At 41.9% G+C, this 22,272-nt stretch overlaps 1 protein-coding gene across 26 annotated transcripts in view; it reads left to right on the forward strand.

The window, feature by feature from the left end:
• PCDH15 (protocadherin related 15) overlaps positions 1–22,272 on the forward strand; it is a 623,360-nt gene that overhangs the window by 592,785 nt on the left and 8,303 nt on the right. For 25 of the 26 annotated variants that reach the window (XM_083503000.1, XM_083503013.1, XM_083503017.1 and 22 more), the window contains 3 exons: positions 2,201–2,311; positions 17,564–17,585; positions 19,118–19,156. In XM_083503000.1, the coding sequence (XP_083359126.1) occupies positions 2,201–2,311; positions 17,564–17,585; positions 19,118–19,156 (172 nt within the window). The remainder of the gene's footprint in view (positions 1–2,200; positions 2,312–17,563; positions 17,586–19,117; positions 19,157–22,272) is intronic. The other variant, XM_083503006.1, reaches the window with a different exon arrangement.

Consider the following 22,272-nt stretch of genomic DNA (forward strand, 5'->3'; position numbering starts at 1 on the left):
GAAGAAAATCCAGAATATCAATATAAAGTTCAGAATAACATAACTCTACAAAACAAAAAGTGAATGTGTTTTAGGTTCTTCTTGTGAGGAATTAATGATAGAAATTAAGATAGACCAGCTATAAAATGTATCACTGATAATGTCGACTCTAACTACTCTGCAGTGTTGTGCTAGTTTGTTAACAGGCACTGTCTTCCAAACCTATCATGCCAGTTTTTCATAGTTAACAAGTGACCACTTCTCCACAAGACTGCAATCTCCATCTGGGCTGCTTTCAGGAAATTTATTATTAACGACTTAAACAAAACATTGGCTTTTGTAGACTGTCTTTAGCCAGTGAAATTCTTCGTGCAAATCACATTATTACAATGATTTTTTTTTAAAAAACAAAACCTTAAGTAATAAATTGACAACTGCAAAGCATGACCCATTCCCTGCTGGAAATTCCATAGGGCAACTTGAAGACCTTTGCATGCCTTCTTAGCCCTAAGCCCAGTGCACCAGTAAACTATTTGCTTGCACACCACAATAAATCGAACTATGGCTTCGTAGGACTACATGAACATAGAGGCTCCCAGAGAGGAGCTTGCAGCCACTTTGCTCTTCCACAATCCTTAGCTGAGTGTGTCATGGCAGTAAAGCCAAGGTTTTACTTAGTGTGTCATCTAAATCTACAGTTGGGGTTAAGCTCTTTCTTCCTTAACCACGAACAGTGGCCAATTTACATGTGATTGTTTAAAAGGAAAAAAGCTTGCTGTTTTATTTTAAAGAGAGGGCATTTATATGACACACCAGCTGCTGTCTCAGAAGATACCGTACTTTAACTCCTATATGAGAATGGTGGTTCTTCTCTTAAGATGGTGTTTTGTCATATGTGGTTTTCCTGGGTATAGTAAAATGCTTAATTTAATTTGCATTGCCTGATCAGTGATGCCTGTTTAGTTTATTAATTGACTCCTTAAGACTGTAGTACTATACACATTTACTTGGGAGTAAATCCCATTGAAATCAACAGGGTCTACTTCTGAGCAGACCTTTATATGATTGCACTGTTAACTGACTAACCCATTAATGTTTTAGCCCTAATGTGATTTGTACAGTTAAATTTAATGCCTTATGAAATTTATTAGATTTCACAATGTGAATTATTTTTACTAAGTGAAACTCACAACTTTTGTTCTCTGTTTTATCACTCTGCATAACAAAACAGATTTAAAGAGTAAGTATTTATTTTTGGCCTTGTTTCAAATGCATTACATAGGATAAATAAATATCACTGGGGATTGTGGCCGGAGGAGAGGGAGGGTGGCCGAGGAAAAATCCCAAGGGCCAGATGGAAAGAACTTGAGGGATACATTCTGCCCCCAGATTTTCCACCCTTTGGCTATTGCATGTTGAAAGCAGAGATCATATTGAAATACAGGTCTCCATATGCCACTTTTAATATTGGCTGAAGTATTCCTACCAAAAGCAATAAAGTTAAACTATGAAAATGGCATATATCAGAGTATGCCTAGATTTTAAAAGAGACAGGATAATTATATAGCCTGTATAGTGTAAGATGAGAGTTATCAAGATAGATTGATAAATAGATAGATAGATGTCGTGTTGTACTGCATGGTGTGTTTCTGTGTGTAAAGGAAGTGCATTTCCTTAAAAACTGCTGAATCTTGAACATGGCTAGGAATGACAGAGGAATGAATAGTATAATCGCCTTAAGAATAAATCCCGGTGTATTTTCCTAACACAGACTAATCAATACATGGATTGTTAGGTCAGCAGTAACACACTGAGATAATCTGGTTTTATCTGCTCTGTAACACAAATGCAGCATCTTTTCTTAAATTTACTTGGAAATAAGCTCCATTGAAAACATCATTCGCTTTCATGTTTAGGTATCTCAGGTATCCATTTCCAAGAGTGAGAGGTGATATTTAAAACTCTTTCAGAACTCTCACTAAAGGATATTTTATCATAACTTGAGTTGCATACAGTATGTCAGAAGCAAGTAAAAAAAAAAGTCAGGAGCCAGATTTTATTCTGCCATGTGGTGCATTCAAATTCTCTTCTTAGTATTGTCACCAATCACGAGGTGAAAAACTGCAACAAATATCCCTTTGGGGGCTGTTGCGGCTGATGTGTTCTTGGTGGGAGACCATGTGTGACACTCTCCATTTCCTTTCCATGTGACTCACCAAAGGAGACAAGCAGAATGTGCAAAGACGGCTCGAATCCAGATGGCCTTACCAGCTGGCAAACCAGCAAGCACTCCTGCCCATAATCTCTATGAAGAACTCGGCGACAGCACCATGTAAGTCCTCAGTGATGTTTGCGGTTTAAAATACTAGCAATTCAAAGTATAATTCTGATGCTTCAGAAATTACAGTTGACATTGCTGTGTAAATTCAAGAACAGGGAAGAATTAACAAGCCACTCATGGTGGCTTAAACATCAAGGTTATGATCTATGATGGGGAAATGTTTTAAGCCTAGGGGCCACATTCCAACATGATCAACCTTCCAGACAGCCAAATACCAGTGGTGGGCAGAGCCAAAGGCAAAAATGTCCAAACCAACAGGTGTAACCCTTACCTTTGTACAGTGCTTTTTGTTTCTAGAAAAATAGGTGCCAGTACTCACCATGATGTGGTTACTGTAAATGCCACACTTTTTAACAACAACAACGCGATGCCAGTACTGTGTACCCTTGAGTTCCCCCAAATGAAAGAAAAGGCACTGCTTTTGTACAATAGGCAACAGGCTAGCCATGTAAAAGACAGGTTTCTGTGTTCCCCACCCACACTTTTCCCCACCCAAGCAAACAAGAGATGTTATCTCAGTTTGGTAACACATCACAGACCAGGATCAATGAAAGACATGATATTATATATGAAAATGTGGTTTATAAATATTTAAACAAGAAATAAATGTGACCTGGGGAAGATCCCGAGGGTGCATAGAGATCCATGGAGGGCCACATTCAGTCCCTGAAGTTGAGGTTGCAAAATGGCTTGGTCATAGCAATGTTGGTCAATTCAGCATTGATTGTTTCTGGAACACATTTGAGGCCCAAGGTTACTCTGATTATACTGTCAACTGTGGTAAGAGATGCTATTACATCAAACAATGCACATTTTTGCCCTTGTTCTTCTGGTAAGTCTTATAATCTAGTCCATGTAAACGTCTTTATGATGCCCCCCCCTTTTTTAACATAGGAAGAGTGTTTTCATTTGCTCGTTTGTTTAAATACAAGGCAATTATGAGAAGGATAAGTTTGCTCAGGGTTACTGGTGCCAGTTGCACCCAGGGAAAATGTATCTCAAATAGCATCATATAATTTTCTCCAAAGCATTTTTTTAAAAAACCACTTTAACAACATGTTTTACAACAGCGTATCATTTCAGAAATAGTTTACAGCTTTTAAATGCTGGGCATGATCCAGCATTCAGTATCATCAATAGTGAGTTGGCTGTAGAAGCCTCCATGTGTGGGCATACCTGGGCAGCAATCCATGCCTTGGCAATATCATTTTTTGCTACTATACCTTTTTTTCATGATCCGCAGCTTATTGGGTCTGGGCTACCCCTTCTGTGCAGATTATTCCTGCTTAGAGCTATGGTGAGAAGAGACAAGCTATGGTGGGAAGATTGCCCAGTCAGATCCTGTGCCAAGAAGGGTTGTTGCACCAATTTCTAGGAGTCACCACATCCTCGGACAATTGGAATGGGGGAGATTGATAGCCCATGAGCTTTGTGGGTCCTAGCATTTCTCACAGGTCACTGTATCCCGAGTGACATGCCAGTTAATCTGACTTTCAGGTATCAGCAAGAGTCAAGGGTTGGTTATCAAGGCCCAGGGAAGTTGCCAGCCTAGGATAGAAAGATAGAAAGTGTGGTCAGAGCCAGGTCAAGTTCTAGGGAAGGGAGCTCAGGATCTGAGGGAGCAGAGCCAGTGATGTCATCAGAGTGGAGACAAAACAAGTTAAATCTGGAGGAAGCAAAATATGTCACAGCACCAGGATTCTGTACTGCTGCTTTCACTGACACGCTACTCACACTATGAAGCTGGTTCTGACACCAGGGTTTTATGGCGTAGAGTCAATCCACCATGGGGTCAGCTGTAAATGATGGAAGTGATATTCAAGCAGGCTGGTATTTCAACCAGAAAATTGCATTCTTGACATACAAAACTTGGAACGTCTAGCTTGCCCAGGAATTAGTGCATGGGTGATGCAGGAGGTAATCTTCCATTATTTAGTATGTGGCCGGATAAGTCCATGGCCCTGTAAGGGATGTGTTGCCATCCACCTGTACCACAGCATAGGAAGCTCTCTCCTTCTAATGGGTTGTGATTGTAGCTATATTCTTCAGAACTTCCTTACCACCCCCGCACCTCATGCAGAAGTTCTGGATAGTGCTCAACAAAAAATTTAAGGAAAGTGTGTGGTCACCAGGTTTAGGGTCTGTACATTTATGAATAGCACATGTGAATGAATTAATCTGTTGTTCTTTTTCAAGAGAGTGTGTGTATGTGTTTTATTAACTTCTGCATTAAAGTGGAAATTGTACGAAAGGTTATCATCACTATACTGACACTTGCCCAGAAAATGTCATTACTTATGACATTTCATAACATTTCAGCCTGTTTAGTCCTTAAAAAGTATTGAGTGCAAAATCCCAGTAATGAGGGAGGGAGAGTTTCAAGAGGGAGGACAAGGTTGTCACAGGGGGTGAGGAACATGGTATGCATGTACAGAAGTTCTAATGTCCAGATATAGATCGGATAGAGCTCAAAATCCAAAGAGTCCAAAATCCAGCCCAGCACTCTATGCAGCACTGGGAGCCAATTATGAAGATGGCAGTGGAATGAAATTGTTTTTAGAAATGGGACTTACTTCAGAAAACCTGCTGTGCCCAGAGAAGATACTGAGAGACTTTGTGGATTAAGAACGCCTTGCTTTGCTTAACTGTGTTGTATTTAAACCTCATCGGTGAAATTGTTTTTGTGCAAAACAATAACTTGTATCACTTCAGTAACTTCTTCAACTTGAAATTGAAGTGCCAGTGCTTCTGTGATCTCTCCAAATTTAAATGATAGGTGCTCTGAAGAGGACATCTGCTTCTAATTGCTTTTCTTATTTTCCCCGTATCACTCATTCTACTTGTTTTCTCTTGTTTTCTCATTGTTGGCTTTGGATTTACTCATAATATACACAACTATATACATGAACTAACATTTCATTTCATTTCATTTCATGTCTCATTTCTTCCTTTTCCTCTGTCTTTGGACACATAGGCATCAGTAAGTAAACTCAAACCATTGCGGGTAATATTGTAGCAGATGGGGAAAGTAGTTGATTTTTGTTACTGAGAATTGCAATTATTTCCTAGTAATGTAGTAACTGGAAGACATTTATTTCTAAATCATTCAATGTACTACGTTCCAAAGGGAAGTAGGGCTAAGGAACTGAAAGCACTGTCATTGCACTGCGTGTGAAGACATTTCTGGTGAGTAGATTCTATCCCCTTCAGCTTGTTGGCACCTCTAAAATTTAGAGGCTGCAACCTGAAAATGTGCATTTACTGGAAGGCTCATTAACGCCAATGGGACTGATCGCTATTGAGCAGCTTAAGCTTTGCAATCATCAAATCACCAAAGCGTAGCCTTTTCATTTCACCATGTCTGCAGTTAGGCTAAGCCAAAATGGATTTGAGTTATAGGGAGCATAGAACATAGCCTGCCAACCACAGCTCCTGAAAAGCGCCTTGTTAGTGAAGTGAGCAGAGCTTGCACAGGAGTATCGCTTAGTGGGTTGACTCATTTAAATACAATTTCCATTTGCTCTTGCAAGCAGACCACATGGCACAACTGCTATGGGGATGCCTCTGAGAAGTGACTCATCCCACACTAACCCCGTAATCTTACAACTACTCACCATATCAACACAGCAATAGACTCCTGATCCCACTAGGAATATGAAGCATATGCACAGCATGTTACCATAAATCCATGATGTTTCAGATAGAACAGGGATTAACAGCTGTTTTGGTGACCATAAGGACTGTTCTAGCCCATTTGCAACACAAACATCCCAGTCCAGACCCTTATGTTTACAATAATTTACAACTGAGTTCTTATTCATATAGGTGCCCCTATGCATATTGACTCGAGGGGCAGCTCTCAACATGAACCTGTCTCCTCCATTCAGATGAATGGTAAAGCCCTTTCTGTGGCTGAGTCCATGTGTACTTCAGGTCTCTGAAGCCAAAAGAAAGCACTAGACTGGGAACTTCCCTCACAATCTACTGTCCTGTCATTTTTATTTCTTTGATCCCCACTTACTATAAGCAAGAACCTAGACACCATGTGCACTCCTTGAAATAGATCTCATACACAATGCCTCTTTGTCATGGCTTTTGAGCATTCAGGAGAAAATTCAGATTTATAAAAAAGCATTAGCTTTTGAAAGGCATTTGTTTAAATTAACAGTTTACCTTATTTGCCTTCCCTTGGTAAGAGAAGTGAACCACTTCCCTTAGTAAATAAATAAATGTCTTGTGTTTGTAGCTTAATTACATATAGATTAATTACATGTAGCTCTAGATTCTTAGATATCCTTAGAAAGCTTTAGACGTCACTGTTTTTTGTTCACAGCATTCAGATTATATTTTCTCATTCAAATCAATGTCCATGCATGCTTCCTTACCTGTGATTATTTTCTTTCTTTCAAGTCTTTTTCTTCTCTATCAATTTCAACAAAGCAGGGGAAAAAAGTCAGTCTTCGAAGAAGGGGACCGTCAGAGGGCTATAAGCAGCTTTGCCTCTCGTGCTATTGAGGCCCACAAGCAATCTAATATCAATGGAACATTGAACAATAACTTCCCCAAATCTGCAAGTAATGTGACGCTTTTGTCTGATGAGAACCCATTGACAACTCAGAACCCTCTGTACATGGAGGGTGCGACCCAGGGTTCTGCTTATTCTGGGGTCCTGCCAGAGAGAAAAGATTTTCTGTCCCCCTTTTCTCCCAGAAAGTTAGCCTTGAAAAATTCTCTGTTGGGATGGCCTTCGGGAAGCATTCATCGGGCGTGGACTCTACCAACTCGTCTTCCCAGAAGACACCTTTCTGATGCTTTGAGTAGGGCAGTCATTATGGACCCAGTTCAGTGGGAGCAGGAGAGAATCAGGGCAGAGAAGGAAAGGGCAGGGATTCAGCACCGCAGAGCCGACGTTGGCAGTCCAGTCTTCAAAAAGATCATTGGCACAAAGATATCAGTCAAAGAGAAAGCAAGGCAGTTTGAACAGCAAGCCCTGCAGGAAATGAAACAAGTGAGATCCCGAGATATGAAAAGTTTGCGTTCACCGACACATAGCAGCTGCACTCAGGATGGAGAGAGCTCACTTGAGTTGTCCACCGAAAGCCTCCTTCCATCTCCTGTCCATCTCTCACCTTCTTTTTCCTCCCTCAGTCCTCACTCTGAGGTTATTGAACTCGACACGTCTACTATACCTTCTGTGATCATAACTCACCATGATGCTCCTGAACGTTTGTCCCCTCCACCAATTCACAAGCCCATTCCTCCTTCCTTTAGGATCAAAATTCCAGCTCGCCAAAATCTTTTACCCTGTCAACCTACAGTGGAAGCAATGGAAATCATTCCTGATCCACCCAAAACCCCTCCACCGCCTCCACCACCTCCGTCTCCCCTCCCCCCACCACCAACTCCTCCCCCGTTGCCACTTCCATTTCCTTCCCCTCCTCCCAGCCTTTCCTTATCGTCTTCTTCTTCTACTCTAAGCACTCAGCTCCTCTCCCCTGTAAAACACACCAAGTCACCCTCCAAACAAGAAGTGGTCTGCATCCCTGATTTACCTGACCCTCCTCGCCGGGAGCTGAAGGGGATTCTTAAAAACATCCAGAACTTAGCAGATATTGAAAAATCTGTGGCCAATATGTATAGTCAAATAGACAAAAACCACATCTTACCTAAGCACATCGCCAAGCTGAGGCCAGTTGCAACGCCAGAACCACCAAGTACACAAACGATGATTGAGACTGAGCACAGCCAGCAGAATGGAAACTTGAGCTGCATAGTGGAGGAACTTGAAAAAAGATTCCCATCGCAGTCCACTGCATTATGACAAACCTGTGTATGTTGCCTGATGTGTAACCTGGTACCATTGCAAACCTGTTGCCCAGGACCCCAGGATCCACAGAACTGCTTTGTCATTGTCACTGAGAGTTTCTCTTCTCTTTCTCCGCTTTTTCTTCCTGACTTTGCAAACCTGCAAATCCATTATAACACCTTTCTTCAGCTGGTCCAGATGGTTTAATTTTATGATGCTTATTTCCCTATGGGAGTGCTGTCCTTATCTACTTTTTCAAAAAGTACTGCTTTTATTTCTTAGGTGGAGGAGGAGGCATTCCAGAACTAAAATCAGCGGACTGGAAGCACATGTTAGCTCAGATGCAATGCTAAATGGGGATGTTTTTGTTTATCGGGGAGGGGGGCATCCTTCCGTCAAAAGCGTTTGTATCAACAAGCAAAGCAACTACCCTGCAATGCAAAGAGGGGTTGTGGTGTCTTATTGCTTTCACGTTAAAATGTTCACCAGGGGAGAGGTCTTAACTTTTCACTGTAAGATGTTGGATGTCACTGGAAAGCAAGAGATAGCAAGCAAAACAGACTCAGCAAAAAAAAGTGGGGGGGGGGAGGAAAGCTGAAGTTATTACAATAACGTATCATCTTGTTCTGTAGATTGGAGAGGGTGGCAGGCTTGTCGTGTTGATAAAGGTTTTCTGATTTGTCGTTCCACCTTCTCTTCCTTCTTTCTGTAATCCACAGCATGCCTTTCATTACTTTTTCATATACTGACACTGCATATTCTAAGACTTCACGTTTGTAATTTATTTTGTGTAAAAAGCATTTTATAAAAAAAGAAAGAAAGAAAATATTCCTATTAAAACACAGAGTTTCCCCATTCTGCATGCTAGATTGCTCAGCATATTTCTTTCAGAAAGTCCCCCTCCCCTAATTTCATCAAATCTAATAAAGTAATTTGAATCATTATTACAAAAAGAGGGATTTATAAGTGTGTGGGTTTTTTGGTGGGGTAGATTTTGCAAGCATTTGGCTTGAAGTACTCCAAATGAAACCTATTTCTTAAATGATAATTTTATTAAATTGGGTAGCTGGCTCTCTGAATACATGACAAGCTAGAAGAAGAAAAAAGGCTAAAGGCGAAAATAGATGGAGAAGCTAGAGCTATATAGGCAAATATCTGCCATTCTGTGGTAAAAAGCAGAGGGAGGGGCAGGGAATTATTTGGATCATGGGAATAGCACTGGGGAGATGGAGATTGAACATTTTTCCTCAAAACTGCTTTTAGCCATAGAGTGGGGGGAAGAGAGGTGTCTATACTGCCCCAGACTAGCTTGCAGAGGAAAGTGGACTTCAGAAGCAGTTTTTCATAAAATGCAGAGGTCCGTCAACCTGAGCCAGGTGTAAAATAGTGATTGGCAGTGGAAGGGGGCAATTCTCTTAAAAATAAGGAACAAGGTCCCTTTGATCATATTCACAGACCAGGGATTTGTTTTCAGTATCAAGAATGAGCTCACAGGTCTGCAATATACAAAATCCACTTGGTTTTCCCCCTCAGCTTTCTTCATTTCAGTAGCCTGGTTTTTTTAGAAGAAGAGGGGGGCCAATTTTTAAATTGTTGCTAGTCTTGAACAATTAGTGAGTCAGAAACCCTTGGTTATCTACTGAAACTCTCCAATGTCCTACCTTCTGTCCATCTAGGGCAGGGGTCAGCAACCTTTTTCAGCTGTGGGCCGGTCCACCGTCCCTCAGACCATGTGGTAGACCAGACTATATTTTGGGAAAAAATAATGAACGAATTCCTATGCCCCACAAATAACCCAGAGATGCATTTTAAATAAAAGGACACATTCCACTCGTGTAAAAACATGCTGATTCCTGGACCATCTGCAGGCTGGATTGAGAAGGCGATTGGGCCGCATCAGGCCCATGGGCCTTAGGTTGCATACCACTGATCTAGGGCATAGGAAGCAAGGTGACTTCCATCAGAGAAAGCATTGATTCCCCTTTTCAACACCATAGCAAAAGAGTCTCACTCTGGATATTCTTTCCATGAAAGAAAATGACAGTGGGTGATTTAATCACAGATCTTTGCTGTTGTACCCTGATTAGGATGTGAGTTCATCTCATCACATCTTTCCTCTTGCCCCTTCAAATCAGAATAATTATATTAAAACTAATATTTAAGAGAAGTGTTAATGAACAGTGTCAAAAGAAAGCATGTATTTGGAGTGAACTTTAAAAGCTTAAAGCCAGTTTGTTGGGCTAATATTATCAGTCATGCACAGACAAGTAATTACAAGGGTACTTTAGTTAAAGGTCTAAAAATATGCTGCTTTTCTTCACCGTCTGGCTTTTTCTCCAGTGGCTCTTGGGACAAGTATGGATGGCTCAATCAAAAATTGCTGAAGGTAGATTCTATTTTGTCCCAGAGCCAAGCGCTGCAAACTTCATCACTTGAGTTCTGCTGACACATTAGAAAATGCTTTGTGCTTAATAAAGTCTCCTATTCAAGGTGGAGTTTATTTCAGGTCCAGCGTATGTCATCAGTAGCAATAATAGCCAGCTATGTAGTGAGTACAGTAATCAATTCATTTTCTTTTCTTGCTACAACAGAAGTTTAACATTTTTGAGCACTCTTGAGTATAGCACGACTTCAGGAACAGCAGGAACTCCTGAAATAAGTGGTTTCTAAATCTGTAAGTTTCAATTTGCTTCATTCTGTTATTTCAGAATGGCACTGAAATTGAATGAAATGCTGCAGTGCTGCATAACTAGCTAAATTTTCAAGCCTTATCAACATACTGTAACATGCTGCCATACAGTGTTCGAGTTCCTTTAAGTAATGGAAAGTTCAGGGCAGCCTTTAAAGCAGGGGTGAGAAACTTGTGGCCCCCCAAAAGACACATGAAAGCATAAGAGCCCCGCTGGCCCATTTAGTCTGGCATCCCGTTCCCACAGTAGCCAACCAGATGTGTAGGGGAAGCCACCAAGCAGGGCATGAGCAGCACAGAACTCTCCCACTTATGTTACCCATCAACTGGTATTCAGAAACATACTATCTCCTATACTTCTATACAAGACGGGGCCCTCTTGCTAGTTCCACCACCCTCCTAAAACTTTTGGTTAGGGGGAGTGGCCCAGGAGAGGGCATTATCTGTGGCATCCCCTAAGCTGTAGGACTCCATCCCCATAGAGATGCATCTGACAACTTCATTATACAGTGGTACCTTGGTTTTCGAATGTAATCCGTTCCGGAAGACCGTTTGACTTCCAAAACATTCAAAAACCAAGCCGCAAAGGGCAGACTGCAAATTCAATAGAGAAAATGGGGGGGGGGGCTCAGTGGAAGCCGTTTGATTTCCGAGGCGCATTCAAAAATGGAAGCATTTACTTCTGGGTTTTCGGCGCTTGAAAACCAAAGCGTTCGACTTCCGAGACGTTCAAAAACCAAGGTACCACTGTACAGTTTTTGGGAAATGCTGAAGACTCACCTCTTTACTCTGTCACAACCCACCCTGGGACCTTAGGGTGAAGGGTGGGGAATATATTAAAATAGTGGTGATGATATACTGAAGGGGTTTGCTGTCAGATTCCAGTTCACGTCACCCTCATGCTAGTCAGTAGCCAGGGAGGAACTGTTTCCAGAAGCATCTGTAGGGCTATGGGTTTCCCATTCCTGCTTCTCGTGATCAGTTTGTCTTGATGCGGAGCCCGCTGGGAAATTATCATGTTGCTGTATATCTGGGGTAGGGAACCTGGGGCCCTACAGATGTTATTGGACTACAAATCCCATAATTCTTGATCATTGTCCATGACAGTTGGAGCTGATGAGACTTGGGAGCTCAACATCATTCACAGGTTCCTCACCTTGGCTGTGTACAAATTAACCTGTTATTAAGAGGGTGCATCAGCAATCACACAAGCAGAGTCCCTCCCATAGTCAAGTCCTTGTGCATAATTTAAAGCAAAAATCAAAATAATCTTCGTTTTTACCTTTCATGTTAGACCAGACATTTTTTCCAGCCCTTGTGAAAATGTGTGGATTACATGTACCTGTCTGTGAGCAAGTAAGCCTCATGAAGTTCCAGCAGGCTTATTATTGTTGTTGTTTAGTCATTTATTCATGTCCGACTCTTCGTGACCCCATGGACCAGAGCACGCCAGGCTTACTCCAAGGCAAATGGATATAGGATTGCAGCCTCAATTACTGTTATTCAGGTTAAACCTGAAGATGGAGCCTTACATCATGTTGAGGTCCTTAAAAACAGTTTCCATGTGCTATGACATCTGTAGTATGTTTAGATTCCATTACACTTCCTACTTTGAACAAAGCTAGTCATGTGGGTTTGAAGGGCTGATATGGGCAGACCAGAGAGGGCACGCGAAATCTATTACTGAAGAACATATTTTTCAAAGCACTAAATTATTCAGAACCAAATGGCCATTGCCTTTCAAAATTAGTTTCTAGTGGATCTCATCAAGAGGATAATGAATCTCTAATCATGTGTGACCTTCCATATGCAAGTGGGTCAGCCAGTACACAAGAAGCCTGTTTACAAAGGTTTCTTTAGTTCAGCCAAAGTTTAGACTAATCTCCTGGGTGAAATGAATGCTGTCATTCTAAAGAATGCTTTTTAGGGCCATAAATGGTGTCTTTTTTCCAACATAAATTATCATTTTGTTTGGGGTGGGATGCCATTTGCCCATGTTTCAGGTAGACCCGTAACCACCCCACTTCTTTTCAGGTAGACATAATTAAGGCCACATAGACACCATAAATTTAAAGCAATAGCTGACAGAATTCTTCAGAGGAAGACCTGGTGCTTTAAATGTATGGTGTGGATGTGGCTTCTGGCTGGCCTACTCTTCTTTTCTGCTTGTTTTGAAACCATCCTGTTTTTTTCCCCTTCCCCATACTTCCTATTTTAGCATTTCCTGCCATTTGTAAAGGGCAAATATATGAACTTTTTTGGTGCCTCCAATGTCTTTTAAAACAGGAGTAAAAGAAATTGCACCACAAGGATATCTCCTACTGCACATATCTGCAGCATGTAACATAAAGTGTCTGAAGCCATTGAGAAGACCAGTGTCCTCTGTGCTAGATATCTTGTTAGAAGTTGGCCATTTTTAGCGTTGAGGGCCATGCGCACCTGAAGTTTGGCATTTTAAGGCCCCTTGAAAATTCAGTCCAGCTGACACTGCTCTGAGTGGCAAACCATTTTTGAAGCACTGTTTGATCAGAGACCAGAGAGGGACTCTGAAAAACTATATTCTGTTTACAGCAAGGATAGAATGGAACTGATTAAAGAGAAACAAGTGATCCTTCCATGAGCTATTTGAAAAGAGCCTGTGTATTTATCATTTACAGAGATAGGCAGTATCTTTGAAGCTTTAAATAGTAAAACCTTTATCTCAGGAGCCAAAAGTTGCAAGAAAGCATGTTCTAATTCTACATTCTGTTTACTGCCTTTGATTTGGATCTATCTTTTGGGTTTCATACAAGATAACAACTAAAATATGTTTAGAGTAAGGCAAATACACATAGGAATCTATCTATCCAGTAACTGGAGTTGACAAATTATAACTCCTTTAAATCTGTATCACCAAAAAATTGCAGGACAGTATGCAAACAATTGTGCAAATTATGTTTCTTGTATCCAGAAGTGGTGTATATTTACAGAAAGTGTTCTGACATCTGCTGCTGTTTGGACATGATTATATATCATTATTTGTTTTTTGAGATTTAAGAGATTTTTGCTCAGCTACTAGTATTCATTGAATAGTAATCCAGAAATGTTGACAGTTTGCAGGAGATAGGTCTATGGTTTTCCTTCAAGCCACTAGAATTACAATGTAGCTTTCACATTTAGCCAAAACCATAAATGCATTTTCAAGTTTTTTGTCTTCGTAACAATAATGATTAGAAATGTGCCTTACTTTTAAGAAAGAAAGATTGAAAACCAAAGTTGTCAGGAATTCAAATTATCTAAAAGATCATTGGTTGCACACATTGAGTGCAACTTAAGAGACTGGTAAAATGTGGTGGCAGGATTTCTAGTAACGACTGCATGTGTATAAGAAATATTATGTATATTGGTTCTTCTCCAGTTTTCCTTTAATACATTGGGCAATAGCATGGCAACCATTGCCAAAATATTTTGAGGTCTGTTTTATAAAAATAAGAGAGAGAGAAAAGTATTATTTTGGTTTTATTATGAACAGTTTGCAGGTTATTACATAACTATTATGTAATGTTTTGTTATGAACAGTTTTATTTGACACTATATCATTCAGTGCATATCAGTTCCCCGGCCTCTGATGTTGCTAAACTCCAGCTTCAATCAAGTCCAGCCAGCCTGCTCAGTGATCAGGGATGATGAGACTTGTAGTCCATCTGGAGTCCTACAGGTTCCCCATCCCTGAATTAAAGCAATAGTGTTGCTTATTTTGCTTGCAATATTGGATCACAGAAGCGTGTGCTCGGAGACAATGAGCTTCTTCCTTCTAGTGGCAGCTCTTTAAAACGTCATCTGAAGACTGAACCATCTAGAACATGATCATTGAGACTTGGGAAGCTGCGACCTGGCCAGCAGAAGAAGTATTATTGCCAGTCTCTATGTAAACGTAGAAGTGCTTTTGAGAATTGCCACTTGGGCTCTGAGCCATCTTGGTTTTGGAGACTGTGGGTGGAGTTGCACATTCTATTGCTACCTTGTGCCTTAAAACCCGGACCACAACCTCTCTTCTGCAAAGTTGCATTCACAGGGAATAACAATGAGGACAAGGAAGTGGGTGGCAAGGTCTTTTCTGCCCACCCAGTACTCCTCACATCTAGGGTTTCAGGTCCATATTGCCATTGTGAGGATATACTGTACCTGAAACCTTAACTGGTGGGTTTTCAGGAGGAAATCAGTAGGTGGGAGAAGGCTTAAGCTGCCCCCCTCCTGCCTGCTGTTTCTCCCTATAAATTATGGCCTCTCGAACAACTCCCCCCCCCCAACTTTCAGATCTATGTTTCTGTCAGTCAGGCACGCCAACTGGGGTGGGAGTGGTTGTGTGAAGGTGTGTCTGTGGAACAATGAACAAGGGAAAGTTAAGTTCCCCTGCTGCTCTCTGCAGCAGCGAGCCAGAGTTTTAACCATGAGGCAGCAATGGAACATGCCATACAAAAGAATAAAGCAATACTGCTTAGGTAGACTTTGAAAAGTCATTGATAATCCTAGTGATAAATCTCCATTTTAGATGTTCATTACTTTCCTATCAAATGGACTACAGCAATAATTTACCTCTGATAATCCAATACACAAGCTGAATGCTAATAGAAAAGCTTTGCAGATGGTAATATTAAAAATTAAATGTGATCCTCCAGACTCTTCTTTATTTCCCCCCTAGGTGTCATTAAATTGTTTCCCTCATCTGCTGCCTCTCTACTAGTTTAGCCTTAATATAATTGTGTGCATGTCTGCTTCAAGATAAAAAAATGTAAGTCCTAAACAGAACATGAAGAGATCAGTCCAGAGGAACTTAAGTGCTCTTAAAGCTGACTAAAACCAGTTGTCCATAAGCATGCAATTAAACACCTAATCTGGCAATCAATGCACAGTTACTGGGGGGCTGAGTCCCCTTGAATTTAGTGGGATATGTCGTGAGAAGATGTTAAGTCTTCAAAACTGCACCCTGGAAATGGATGCTGTCCCTTTGGCAGCTAGATCAGGCATACAGCACAGCAGCTGCCCATTTCACCTTCTGTCCTTTGCCTGCCACATCCACTCTGCAGCACATTTTGAATCCGGCTTTCTACAATAGGGAGCATGGGGTGGAACAAAGGTATCAGAGAAAATGGGTAGGGGAAGCCACAGCTACTTGCATCCCAATAGGTAAATCCAATTGTGTTTGTTCCGAAGTAACTGTGCATGGGATCGTCGTCTGCCTACCAAGTCATTTAAAGATTCCGTCTGTGAACACACCAAACATTTAAAGCACATCCCCCACACTAAAGAATCTTAGGAAATGTACTGTACTCCTCACAGAGTTAGAGTCTCCTGGAACCCTTAACAAACTACAGTTCTCCATTCAGTGGATTGCAATGTTTCCCTTCTACTGATAAAAGGTAGAATGGGGAAGAAAAGGAATTTCCGATGAAAGACTTCTGTCAACAGAAACATTGGATGCTACCCAATAGGCAGTGGAGCAGCGTGACACTGTTGCTCTCCTGGCTTCTCAACATAGCAGCTGATTGGCACTTCCCAGGAGGGGGGAGGTGCTTGGTCCACGGTAGCAGAGCCAATCTGCCACCACAAGGCCAGGTTCCTTGCACCTCACCCCTCCACAGTAACCCACTGTGTCAGGAAGCCAGGAGAGTGATGGTGTCTGACCGGGCCCACCTCAGCAGCCACTACTGACCTGTAGCTCCGCCATCCAAACTCCCAAGCTGCTTTGAAATTTCTCCTGGTTGGCTCCAGCTTGGAGTAGATCCATTGAAATCAATGGGGCCTAATTTAGTCATGACTAACTTGTAGAGCCATTAATGCACCTACTCTAAGCAAGCTAATTCTGGGTCCAACCCTCCATTGGCTTTAAGCTATTCAGTACTGTGATACATGAGGTGCTACCAGGAAACTTATTTCTGAGGGGCAGATCCTGATTTTCAGTATGTTCCATTCCGACCACAGTTCCATCTGAACTACGGATTTGATGGGAGATCTTCCTAGATGTGTCTTGACTTTCTGAAGTGACCCTATGGAAGGTTCCAAGGGCAGTAGATACAAGGGGAAGGCTTTTGAATATCTGACATGTGGCCAGCAGCTTTTAACTACAAATAGATGTTCCACCTTTGTTTCTATGCATTATTAGGAGGGGGGAGAGAGAGAGTGTTATGCATATCTCCTTGGGAGATCTAGGATTAGGATATGGTACCCAGCCCATGTCAAATGAACCTTGCCTTCCTTGGTCAATTTTGGGTTCTCATTTTTATTATTCTGTTGGCAGTAATAATCCAAAGAAACCCACAGTAATCCAGTATTTAAGATATTTATGGCCTATTTTCATACTGTTGCCATCATTATCTGTTTCTTTCTATCTTGATCATTATTTCCAATGCATTTGCCCAAGAGCCACCCTCATGTTAATGCCTTTGATGCCCTTTTTATACAAAGGTGAAACAAAGAAAATGTGATTGCCTCCCACATTCGTGTTCCAAATTAAGTCTCAAGGACCTTCTAGATTGGGAACCTGAAGCACAGCAAGGAAAAGTCCTCATAAGGATGCAACATAATCTATATGTCATGTTATTTGTTTTAGGGTAGTTCTACAGAATTCAGTGGGATGTACTGTGAGGCCCATAATGTTCTATTGCAAAGTCTTTACATTTTGAAGAAAATGATATTGTTAAAATGCATATTTATATTTACAACTTGAATAGCTGGATTAATGTCCTGTTTTTCTTGTGCTTAATTTCAGGCGTGGATATGCACAGCAAGAGGTAAGACACACCCTATATTTTAGTAAGAAGTTACCATTTACATTTTTTCTCTTCAGCATAGCTTGGATAATTTTTGCATTTTATATTATTTGACTCACTGAACACAACATTTAAACTGCATTATCAATGAGAGTTGAGGATCTGCACAGCCGCAAGTGGAGTCCACTCAGGGATTTCCAAATACAGCACACCTGGCACCTCCTCGGTACCTGTTTTGTGAAATGCCTTTCCAAATTCTGTAATTATATTTCAAAAAAGTAATTTTTGCAGGAATGCTTGCCTAGTATCGGAGCATTAGAAGTTGGAATGTTTCATGAATAGGGCCTGCACAAGGCATTCTGCATAAGAATATATGAAAGCCTCTCTCCCATTTGTTGTTCAAAACCCAGTTGGACTGGCAGTTGTGAGATAAATGGGCTCAGGGAGCTAGAACCAGAACTTGCCAGAACAATGTGCTGGCACCTCTCAGCTGGGCCCCGGAAGTGGGAGGAGAGACCTGACCAGCCTCAGCAAAGTCCCCCTGCACCTCTGGCTCGCAAGGAGACCCTCCTGAGAGCACAAAGATGAAATCCCTTACAGACTCCAGAGCGGGTGTCCTCACGAGCTGGATGTGCATCTGGGCTTTACTGAGGCACTTCAGCCCCCCCCCCCCAGCTAACAGCTGATATATGGGAAATCCATATGATATGTGAGCTGGAGTGGCATGGGCAGGGGGCTTGTTAAGTTGCTCAGCTGAGGCATGGAAAGGCGCCCTTCGCCTCAGTTGAGCAGCCTCAACAAACCTCTGGCTGGTGAGAAGACCCTCTTTGGGCTCAGGTGGGTATTCTAAGGGAGGTACATTCTGGCACCTTTTTTGCTAGAAAAAAAGCACTGGCTAGAACTGCTACAATAAACATTTTCTACTTGAGAACGGATTTCCCAGATCAAAATACACATTTAGCTTCAGTTATATATATACAGATGACACCAAAGTATGTTAATTGTAACTTTTCCCTCCAGAAATAACTCTTCATATGAGTTTTGAAGAGGAAATCTGTAAATTATACATGTGGCCCTGTCTGGTCTTTGACCACAATAAAGATTGATTGATTGATTGATTGATTGATTGATACATGTGGTCACTCTTCAAAACTAACACAAGACAGGTGTTTCGGACTCAGGAATCTGTTCAGAATAAGTATAAATGTCTTGGAAGAAGATGACAATATTGACAACTGTGGGAACCAGTTCCCTAGAGGCCAAGAACATCTATGCCCTGCTGGGACCTTTGCCAAATCACAGGGCAGCGAAGCTGAATTTAATACATGTGGATCTGAAGTGGCTTTGCCCTTTTGCCTTGAGAAAATCCATCATTAGAGTAGAACTAAATTAGCTCAGAGCAATATTTTGGCCATTAGAGTCATAAGCAAAACTACTGTTGTCGTGCTGGTTTAAAGGTTACCTCGTAACCCTTCAACCTCAAAATAAATTACTTGCATTTTCTGTTATATCTTTCTCATCAACCTGTTTCTGTTTCCAATTTTCTTTGTCAGCAACAGCAATTGCTGAGGCCGTCCCTTCTCAGACCAGAGGTACAATTTTCTCACTTTCTTCTAGAACTTTGGGAGCACTCATATAGAATACCTTCTGACACACATTTATACATTTGGCACTTCCTTATCATTAACACTGAAGGAGAAAACAAGTTTTTAAATCTGTTTTTTAGTGTATTTATGTTGACAAGTTATTAGGCAGTACTGTGATATTTTCATGCACCTGAACCAGCTGACTTCAGTTGTGTGATTTTAAAGTTGACATATTTCTATAGCTTCTCTGCTGTTACTCAAACTGTCCCAAGATCCTTTTTGTCCCAAATAACTCAATTAACTGCAGTGTTATAAGCTATACTCAAGAAGCTGAAAGATAATTACAATCACCCTTTATGCTCTAATAATCTTAAGAACTTTCATTAGCAGCATGAACGATACCCTCAATTCTTTGTAAAGTATGTTGATAAGTGATTGTGCTTTAGTTATGAAATGCAAGACTTGGTTTAGAGGTTCAGGCCATAGTATCATCCTCCACGTGAGGAAAGCCAGAATTACCGTATTTTTCGCCCCATAGGACGCACTTTTTCCCCTCCAAAAATGAAGGGGAAATGTGTGTGCCGCCCCAAGCCTCGCGCGCCCGGTGGGACCTTCTGCCGGGCGTGCAATGCTTGCGGACACTCGCCCAAAGCACGGGGAGCCCTCCAGAGGGCTCCGCGTGCTTCAGGTGGCAGGCTGCTGCCCCAAGCCTCGCGCGCCCGGCGGGACCTCCTACTGGGCGCGCGAGGCTTGCGGACACTCGCCCAGGCTGCAGGTTGCTGCCCGCAAGCCTTGTGAGTCCGCAGGAACTCCTGCCGGGCTTGCAAGGCTTGTGGATAGCTTCCTGAAGCCTGGAGAGTGAGAGGGGTTGGTGCGCACCAATGCCTTTCGCTCTCCAGGCTTCAGCGAAAGCCTGCATTCGCCCCATAGGACGCACACACATTTCCCCTTCATTTTTGGAAGGGAAAAAGTGCGCCCTATAGGATGAAAAATACAGTATATCTTGCACGAGGCAATGAAGAGCACATAAAAGCAGAAGGAAGAAGGCAGCCCTTGATCTAGTAGTGATTTGCAGAAAACTGGCAAGGATTTTTGACTCTCAGTTATTTAACAATGGCAAAAACAAAATGCCTTTCTCACTGCTGGAATAAATATATCCTGGGGATGAACCAGGAGGAAGAATTTTTTGTGTAGAAGGATTCTAGTATTCAAAAAAACTTTCTGGCCTAAAATTCTTTAATTTTACATGTACTGTATTTTTCGTCCCATAGGGCGCACCGGCCCATAGGACGCACCTCATTTTTTTGGGGGGGGGAATGAATAAAAAAAAAATTTCCCTCCCCAGCCGCGGCTGCCGCCCCAAGCCTTGTGCACACCTGCCCGAAGCACGGGGAGCCCTCCGGAGGGCTCCGCGTGCTTCAGGCGACAGGCTGCCACCCCAAGCCTCGCGCGCCCGGCGGGACCTCCTGCCGGGCGCACAAGGCTTGCGGACACTCGCCAGGCTGCAGGCTGCTGCCCGCAAGCCTTGTGAGTCTGCGGGAACTCCCGCCGGGCTTGCAAGGCTTGCAGATAGCTTCCTGAAGCCTGGAGAGTGAGAGGGGTTGGTGCGCACCAATGCCTTTCACTCTCCAGGCTTCAGCAAAAGCCTGCATTCGCCCCATAGGACGCACACACATTTCCCCTTCATTTTTGGAAGGGAAAAAGTGCGTCCTATGGGGCGAAAAATACCGTATGTATTTTGCACTAAATTTTGGCTAGTGGACTTTGAGGTTCTAGTAAAAATGACAACATAGATCCTGCAAGCTTGAAGTTTGCACATCTCGACATACATGCACTAATGATTCTCACATGCTTGATCTTTCTTTGGGTTTCAAAAGGAGGAAGGACCATGTCTTGGAAGCAAATGGTGCATGCATTTAGGCCAACTCAACAATCCACATGGTGTCAGATGTGCACATTTTCAAGGCTTGATCCTGGGCTCCCCACCCATGAAAAAGATGTTACTTCAGCACAGGCCCAACTGCTTTTAAACAGAATAGACTAGGAGACCAGCCATAGATATTGCCCAGCAGAGCACATTGTAACAACTCGCGGCTATTATAGTGAAGCAATATGGATGTGATTCAGGAGATATTAATGTCATGAGCTACATCAGCCTTTTTTCTCCTGTTGGTATGTCCTTTGGTAATCCATGATGAATGCTTGTTATTCTTGCTTCAACGTAAGCGGTGCATGATTGACCATAACATCCCTCCAAGCAAGTTTGATAGAGAGTTTTGTTACTGCCTCCCCATATTTAATGTCTCCAACTGTTAAAATTTGTTTCAAAGAAAAACAGTCTACTTCACACTGTTTTTATAAGTTTAGTTTCCAAGCAACTTGAAATGTGTCTGCTTAGCTCAGGAGTGGGGGACTGGTGCCCCCCCCACTCCTCCAGATGCTGTTGGACTCGAACCCTCATTAGCTGCAGCCAGCATCATCGATGGTCAGGGAGTTCTCTTACCCCTGCCTTAGATGCATGTAAAATAATTGCAGTGACTATTCATTACTAACGATCAGTGTTAGGATATTTATCATCATAACTTAAAACAAACACTACAGTGAACAGGCACTGTGTTTTACATCGACCTAAGCTTTAGCATAATTATCACCATGGCATTTATTGCATTTCATTTTATCTCTCTCAGACCTCACTGCTAACTTCCTTGCCCTCTTTACACTCCTACCAGAGAACACAGGAGAACACTTCATGCAACTGTTGAAGTGCACTCTGGTTCAGACAAATGTGTTCATGACTTACAATGGTTTATCCAAGTACACTATAGTGAATAAAAATAAAGAAATTGTGCAATAATTATTTAACAACTGTATGATAATTATGTAATTTATATCATAGGAATAAGAGTACTGGGAATGAATTCTCTTTCTTTGGCTCAGGAGTATGTTTTTAGCAATGATATAAAATGAAGTTAGGGCAGGAAAGCAAAACTTGACATTTCTTTATTTTTTTAGAAATATGATACCACATTCAGGATGATCCCATCATGTCAGAGAAAATAGTTTGTAAAGAAAGCACAATAACAAAATATTGTTCTTTCAGCTTTAGTCAGATTCTGTCAACT

This window comes from Podarcis liolepis (assembly GCF_965112155.1).
Source record: "Podarcis liolepis genome assembly, chromosome: 5".
NCBI classification, from domain to species: Eukaryota; Metazoa; Chordata; class Lepidosauria; order Squamata; family Lacertidae; genus Podarcis; species Podarcis liolepis.